At 45.0% G+C, this 8406-nt stretch overlaps 1 protein-coding gene across 2 annotated transcripts; it reads right to left on the bottom strand.

The window, feature by feature from the left end:
- Positions 1–14: 14 nt before the first annotated feature.
- LOC116378183 (supervillin-like) lies at positions 15–7887 on the bottom strand. Of its 2 annotated transcripts, XM_031840004.1 has the most exons (9): positions 7467–7887; positions 7235–7340; positions 6874–7081; positions 6552–6685; positions 6294–6449; positions 3062–3205; positions 2461–2582; positions 1585–1740; positions 15–666 (listed from the first exon to the last, which is right to left on the bottom strand). In XM_031840004.1, the coding sequence occupies exons 1-9, from the start codon at positions 7665–7667 to the stop codon at positions 628–630; spliced, it is 1266 nt and encodes a 421-aa protein (XP_031695864.1). In that variant the 5' UTR covers positions 7668–7887; the 3' UTR covers positions 15–627. The 2 variants fall into 2 exon arrangements, with proteins under 2 accessions (XP_031695864.1, XP_031695863.1); XM_031840003.1 differs by having other exon boundaries at positions 15–1740.
- Positions 7888–8406: the final 519 nt, after the last annotated feature.

The following is an 8406-nucleotide window of genomic DNA, read 5'->3' as shown; positions in this document are numbered from 1 at the left end:
TTTTTATTTGTACTTTGATGTTAATAGTTTTTCAAATGTTTTAAGGCTGTTTCTCTACTGCCCATTTTGAGAAAGTTTGCGAGCTTAATGTCTTCTAATCTCGTGTTGAAGAAGTTTCACACTTACGACATAATGTGTGTGTGTGTGTGTGTGTGTGAGACATTACGGTCTGTGCCGCTGTGTACACTAAGTGAGATCATGTGACACATGTGTGTGAAAATTTGATGTCATTACAGATCAGCCGACGACCAGCCGGTTTAGAGCGGCGCCCGATCGATCAGTGCATCTCTAAGAACCGACACATCCTGCAGCTCGCACGGCGAGGAATGAGTAACATCTGAGAACACACTCATGCGTCAGTGAGTTGGAGAACACAGCACTCATTCCTCAGTTGGCATCTCCAGTAAAACACGGTCACAGATCTCATATCTCCAGGATTCAGTACGACGTCAACACGTGAGTGAACAGCATGCTAATGAACAAATTAGGAGTTAGATATTTTATCAGAGAGAAAATGTAAAAAAAAAAAAAAAATAAGCAACGAGGAAGAGTTGGATAGAAAATGGTTTATGGCTGAGTTGAGTGAGGATGCTGTGCAACAGGAGCACTAGTCCAGGTCATCCATGCTCAAGCCAGAGGACTCACCTTCCCATAAGCCCCTACACCCTGGAGGGTGGAATGAATGAATAGATAAGTTCACAGAAAGACAAGAAGATGCACATGATGAAAGACGAGATTGGGAAAAGAAAGAGGAAGAGAGCCATGAACATAAGGTGAAAGCTGAATGATGCATGTAGCCATAGATAACACACAAGGAACATCAAATATTCCCAGAAAGTGATCCATAATATTTCTATAACTTCAAGTATTTCTAAACAAGAATCTTCCAGAAAGTCATATTAGAGTAAACACAATGAAAGCTCAAAGTTAAAGGATAAAGCCCGTCTTATTGTATATTCTCCTTATTGTTAATGAATCCAATGAAAAGACCAAACCCAACGATGAATGAGTTGCTTGGTAAGTCTTATTCCTCTGTTCTGTTCTGTTTCCATGAGGATTTATTGGCAATAAGATGAATGTTAAACACCAGTCTCATCATTTAAAGGTGCAAAATACATAACAGTATATCAATCTGTACTTTAAAGCAGTACTAATCAGTTTTTGTGGCCACTCGGGGTCATGACGATCTGTAAATCACACCTCTTATGGTCAAGTTTACAAGGCTGCTGTGTTAGCAACAGTTGCTTATTTGCAGATCCAGCAAACACAGAGCAATATTAGCATTCATTTGTAGTCATGTTTCGTTCCATCTGATGGATGGAAGTCCTTCATTCACTCTCTTTTAGCTCCGTTTTTGGTTTCCACCAATAAATATTTGACTCTTTAGCTGCTAAAGGCTCCACTTTGTTCAACTGCAGGTAGGCAACTAGTTCTGGTTGTCATTTGGTGCTGGGCAGGTGGTGTACAGTGACTTTATTAGAGCTTTTTCTCAGCCACCTTCTGAGGATAAGAAATTAGGTGGCAAGAAACATGTGGCACCTCTAGAGTAACATCAGAGACAGTCTGTAGACTGCAGGTTCTCACCTCAAAGTCCTCTTCAGACAGATAGACCTCCAGACGAAGAGGGTCAACACCCTCAGGCAGCGGCCGAGCCAGAAGATCTGCCAGTGGGTACATGGTCTTACACAGCCGGGCCAACACGTCCTCCACTAAGATAATCTGGTTACACACTTCAGCCTCCTGACAACACACACACACAATATATTACCTTTCAACGCAAATGATGGATCGTGTCTTACACCTGGACTGACCTATATTCATAAAAGTCTCTTTTCGTACACCAAGTGTGTAGGAAATATAGGTTTAGAAGTGTGCTTTAAGAAATTATAATAGAAGTGTTTAATGATTCATAATTAAGAAATCATAATTAGAAGTGTTTAGCCATAAAAGACAGTCATTGAATGTATTAAACTGATTAGTAGACAAGGGTCAGACAGGCATTTACAGGTCATACCTGTGCGAGGGTCCTGCGAGAAGGAGGAGCCAGCTGGATTTAGCCAATAGGAACTACGGACATTATGGGATGTTTTTTGAACTATGTAAGGCGGGAGAGAAAGAACTTCCGGTCTCTTTCTCCTGTTCCACCGTGTGGGTGGTAACGCTTTCGGGGTGAGGCACGGGTCATATTTTATGTAACTGTAAATAATGTACTTCACTATGTAATTGTATTAGCTTCAGAAGTATTATATACTTTTGTTTATAATTGAAACCGGCTGACTTTGTAGCAGAGGCCGGACCATGCGGTCTCTCCCACAGTCTAGAGGTTCCTTGAACCTAACAAGTGCATGTGTGTTCAGTACAGTATATACACTAATGGCTACAGGCAGACACTGTGAGCAGCACTGGTTCATATCAGATGATGTAGTCGGGAGTCATCTTATAATGTGATTTGATCCACACCCTCTCAGTGATCTCAGCGATGTCTTCTCTGTGCTCCCAGCTGGGGAACATGTTGGTGAAGGTGAGAGGCTCCAGACCGGCATGGATCAGGTACGCTTTGGGAGGCTTCTTCTCATTCTTTTCTGTGGAGACGAAACAATATGCTGTTTATCAGAGAGGACATGTGGAAATAAAACATGTCTAACATGAGGACAAAGCGCAATGCATACTGATGTCTGCATTATGCTTGTAAAATAACATGAAAGAAAATGCGTATATGCATCTTTCAGGACCTTTGCCTCCCTCAGAGGCCACCCTTACCAGAACAATACTACTTTAGACGTAACCAAATTCAGACCGTCGCTGTTGTGATGAGGTTGATTCACCCTTGCAAAGTAAAACAATGTGGTTCCTTGACAAAAACACACCATTGTTCATGTATATTTGTGAATCTCAGAGAATATTCAAGTTTTATTCCTGTAAAATTTGTGAATTTTTTCTCAGAACATTACCTCCCTTTCCCGGCTCTGTATTTATGTATTTCTTTCACCTTCAATAGCCCTACTACGCAGTTGTAGGTGAAAGTGTTTTCTGTGTCTAATAATAGCATGAAGTGGAGTACCTTTGCAGTACTGCAGCACTGTCTCCATGGCACACTTCCTGTCCGAGTCCCAGCGGATTCGGGCTGAGCCGGGGCTTTCGCTGTCCTGCGGCCACCAGCCCTGCCACAGATACACCTCATGGTGGTTGTCCACCAGGAACAGGGCTGAACATCGGGGAAAGAAAACAAGGTGAGGCCTTTCAGTGTGAGGACGATTTCGTAAAGTGGCTGCTCATCATTTTTTAGATTTAGGTTCCCAAGTTGAGGATGGAGAGAAAAAAAGGCTAAGTTTTGGATGACTTGCTCATGTTATTAATGGATGAAAACACACACACAGCGATATTTCCGATACAGAGCCCTGACTCCTAGCTGCACACACTTTCCCATAGGCAACCACCTTCACATACATTAGCTGATTTCAGCTTTTGGCATATATACTGATGTATAAGTTAGTCGATAAGTAACACAAAGTGTTGGAGGTAATAATAATACATCGATTTTCTATAGCGCTTTTCAAAATACACAGACGCTTTACAGGGCAAAGACAAACGGAACAAACAAACAAAACAAAAAAAAGAAAGACAGAGGAGCAAACAAAACAAACAAACAGAACATTTTGGTAAAAAAAAGAATAACTGGAGAAGCTGTGCGGAATGGGAGGGTAGGGTGCAGGGGTTAGCAGGTGAAGGCGAGTTTGAAGAGGTGGGTTTTGAGGGCTTGTTTGCATGATGACAGGGAGGGAGCCTCACGGATGTGGATGGGGAGGGCGTTCCAGAGGGGAGGTGCAGCAGCTGAGAAGGCCCTGTCACCCCAGGTCCGGCGCTTGGTCCTGATGGTCTTCAGAGTGTTTGCACCGGCGGACCTGAGGCAACGGGTTGGGGCATGGAGGGGGAGGAGGTCTGAAAGGTAGGGAGGGGCCAGGTTGTTTAGAGCTTTGTAGGTGGTGAGTAGTATTTTGAAGTCTATTCTGAATTTGACCGGGAGCCAGTGGAGGTTGCGAAGGACCGGGGTGATGTGATCATAGCGGCGGGTGGAAGTGAGCAGTCGAGCGGCAGAGTTCTGAACATATTGGAGTTTATTGAGGATTTTGTTGGGAGAACCATAGAGGATGCTGTTGCAGTAGTCGAGTCTGGAGGTTATGGGGGCATGGATGAGTATTTCGGTGGTGGCAGAGGACAGGGAAGGTCGGAGGTGTGCAATGTTCCTGAGGTGAAAGAAGGCAGTCTTGGTGATGTGGTTAGCTTGGGGTAGGAAAGAGAGGGTGGGGTCGAGGATGATACCGAGGTTGCGGACCTGGGTGGAGGGGGTGACGATGGAGCCATCAATGTTGAGGGAGAAGGGCTGAGCTGAACGGGTGAGGGAGTTAGGGCCGATGATGAGTATTTCAGATTTATTGCAGTTGAGTTTGAGAAAGTTCTGTTGCATCCATGATTTTATATCAGTGAGACAGGTGGTGAGAGTGGAGTGGGTGACGGAGGTGATGGTCTTGGAGGAGAAGTAGAGTTGGGTGTCATCAGCGTAGCAGTGGAAGTTGAGACCATGACGACGGATGATTTGTCCAAGGGGAAGGATGTAAATGATGAAGAGGAGGGGAGCACAGAAGCACAGAACCTTGGGGGACACCGTGGGTGACTGGGGAGGTAGAGGATTTACAGTTGTTTATTGCATTGAATTGAAGTCGGTCTGAGAGATATGAGGTGAACCAAGAGAGGGCAATGCCAGTTATGCCAAGGGAGTACTGGAGACGTGAGAGGAGGATGCAATGGTTGATGGTGTCGAAGGCGGCGCTGAGGTCGAGGAGGATGAGGATGGTGAGGAAGCCAGAGTCAGCAGAGAGAAGTATGTCATTTGTGACTTTCAGTAGGGCGGTTTCTGTGCTGTGTTTTGAATGGAAGCTGGATTGGAAGGGTTCGTAGAGATTATTGAGATTGAGGTGGGACTTGAGTTGTGATGCAACAGCTCTCTCAAGGACTTTGGACAGGTAGGGGAGGTTGGAGATGGGCCGGTAGTTGTTGGGGATGTCGTGGTAGAAGACCAGTTTTTTTCAGCACGGGGGTGACAGCAGCGATCTGAGTGTGGGGGGTACGAGACCTGAAGACAGTGAGGAGTTGATGATAAGAGAGCGGAGAGTGTGGGGAGGCAGGCCTTAACTAAGGAAGAGGGGAGGGGGTCAAGGGCACAGGTGGAGGTCTTCATGCTGGAGAGTATGGAGGAGAGGTCCATTTCAGTGATTGAACTGAAGGATGAGAGTGAGTGGCTTGGAAGTAGGGGAGAGTCATGTTGAGGGCTTGGGGGGGTTGGTGGGGGCTGCCAGCTGGTTGTGTATTGCAGTGATTTTGTCGTTGAAGAAGGATAGAGATGAGTTGCATTTGGTGGTGGTGAGGGAGGTGGAGATGGTGTCCATGGGCTTGAGGAGTTTGTTGATGGTGGAGAAAAGCGTTTTGGGGTTGTTGGAGCCAGATTGGATGATGGAGGAGTAGTGAGAGGAGCGAGCGGTGTTCAGGGCATCTTTATATTGTTGTTGGTGGAGTTTGAAGGCATCAAGGTGAACAGTAAGTCCAGTTTTGTTGGCAAGACGTTCCAGTTGATGGCCCTGCACTTTGAGGAGGTGAAGTCGGTCAGTGTACCAGGGGGCGGAGTGGGTGAAGGAGATGAGTTTGGATTTTTTGGGGGCGATGACGTCAAGACAGGAGGAGAGTGCATCATTATAGTACTTGACCAGGGCAGTGGGGGAGGCAGTCGAAATAGGGGCAGAGGCAGAGACAGTGGCAGCCAAGGTGGAGGAGAGCGAGGAGATGTTGATAGACTTGATGTTCCGGAATGTTATGGTGCGATTCTGCTTAACATGGGGGTTGGGGATGTCTATGTCCAAGGTGATAGCCAGGTGGTCAGAGATGGTGAGGTCGATGAATGGTTAGATTGCTGATGGTAATACCGGATGTGCAGACCAGGTCAAGTCATTTAGAAGTACATTTATTAAGCGTAAATTATCTCACTCAGAACATATTCTATTCACAATTGTTAAATAACCAAATTCAAGGGAATGTTTCTATCAGATATTCTGATTCTATTCAGATCTTAAATCTCAAAAGTTGATGTCAGAATTGGCCTCAGACATCCAGTAAAGTCCAACAAATGAGGCTGTGGTCAGCTGGAAATGGGAATCATCTTTGATTATGTTGAAAAGCACCCTCTAAATACAATGTAGAGTTATTACCTTCACATGTACAGTAGGACAAATGCTCGCGTGTACCTGGCTGGGAAGCCGCGTAAAGATCCTCCTGCAGGAAGGGCATGGAGTTGACCTCCTTGGGGTCTCTGGCGGGGTAAAGAAACTCCACTGCTGCGAACTCCCCTGAGCTGCTGCTCAGCTGGTACAGACGTGGTGAGAAGTTAAACCGCCCTGGGTCTGAGGGTCAAAGGTCAACCAAAGCAGTTAATTACACCAACCGCAGCTGTTTACGGTAGAGAGAAAACGGGATTGGGCTTCGTGCTCATCGGCTCCCCCCACCTTGCAGCATGCAGTCGTACGCCTTCCTGTCCCTCCTCCCAAGGGGCTCCCAGAATCCCGCGGGCTCTGCTCCCTCGTCGCACTCCCGGATGGTCACCTTGCTGCTGCTGTGGAGGCCGGTTTCCAGAGGACAACTGCACAAGGAAAAACACGTCACACTGGCTGATAACGACAGCAGGAGAACAAATCAGAAATGGATTCATCTCAGCAACAAAAGTGCTTTGGTTATTTGTAGTCGGAAGTGAAATTGAGCCGATCCCGCTAGTTGGAATTTAACCTCTGGTGTCACTTTAAGGGGGGAGGCAATCAAGGTTCCACTTACTGCTGTTTGATTTGGTTGGCGGCGGTGCGCGCCACCTCCCGCGTGTGCGTTTGAGACTTGCAGCCGTGCCACAGATAGATGAGGGCCTGGCTCGCGCTCAGGAGCACCATTGAGACCCTGGAGCGCAGGCTGCTGCAGTGACAGGCCACCTCCAGCAGGTGGCCCTCCACCTCCGCCTCCCCCCGCACGCAGTACAGACGCCAGTCACCTGGGGGGGACAGGGGGACGTACATTAGTAAAATCTAATTTTTTAAAGAAAAACTCTTGGCTGAAGTGTAGCTTGTCACTAATAGTGAGAATTTGTCTTATTTGAAAATGATGGCGCAGCAGCAGAGTGTGTTTGTCAGTAATGCAGGCTCACTCTGTGAGTTCTCCTCCTCCTCTTCTCTCTTCCCAGAGTGGACCACCATCCCTCCTTTGAAGCACTGCAGGAAACACGGAGGCTCCTTACCCTGCTGGACCTGAACCTGGAGGAAGAGGAAAACGAAACGGGAGGTGGAGTAAAGATCACACAATTATCCGTACAAAATAATTACTTAGACTTTTCCTGGCACACATATACGACATAAACCCATACACACTCTTTCACGTACCTGTGCTCCCCGTTCCTCGTCCAGCTCCACCGTCATCAGCGCCGACGTTCCCTTCTCGCTGACGGTGGAGTTGCGGCCCTGCCAGAAGAAGTAGCAGCACTTCTCCTTCCCGGCCCCCGCAGTCTTCTGATGCTCCGGGTTCTGTCTCCTCCCCACTGACGGCAAGTGAGTGTTAGCTTGTCTCAATGCTGCATATATCATCACAATAAAAGTTTCTACGGTTTGCAAACATTTATATTTTTGGAATCAAGTTCAGACATTGTTTTTGTACCTAATGATGGAAACTCCTCTTACAAGGAAGAGATAAATAATCCAATTTATTAATTTCCTGGGTAATCAGACACTTTAGAAGCCTTTAATATAGTAGAGAATATAAAAGCAGAAGGCTATATTTCATTCATACATATACACATATATACATATATATACACACATACACACACATATATATATACACATATATATATACACATACACACACATATATATATACACATATATATATATACACATATATATATACACATACACACATATACACACATATTTATACACATACACATATACACATACACATATATACATACACATACACACACATATATATATACACATACACACACATATATACATACACATACACACACATATATACATACATATATACATACATATATACACACATATATGCACATATACACATATACACATATATATATACACACATACATATACACACATATATATACACACATATATATACACACATATATATACACACACATATATACACACACATATATACACACAAATATACACACAAATATATACACACACATATATACACATATATATACACACATATATATACACACACATATATACACATATATATACACACACATATATACACATATATATACACACACATATATACACA

The sequence above is a fragment of the Anarrhichthys ocellatus genome, unplaced genomic scaffold (assembly GCF_004355925.1).
Source record: "Anarrhichthys ocellatus isolate YVR2014 unplaced genomic scaffold, GSC_Weel_1.0 scaffold2172, whole genome shotgun sequence".
NCBI lineage: Eukaryota > Metazoa > Chordata > Actinopteri > Perciformes > Anarhichadidae > Anarrhichthys > Anarrhichthys ocellatus.
This window is presented reverse-complemented; position numbering and strand designations above follow the sequence as displayed.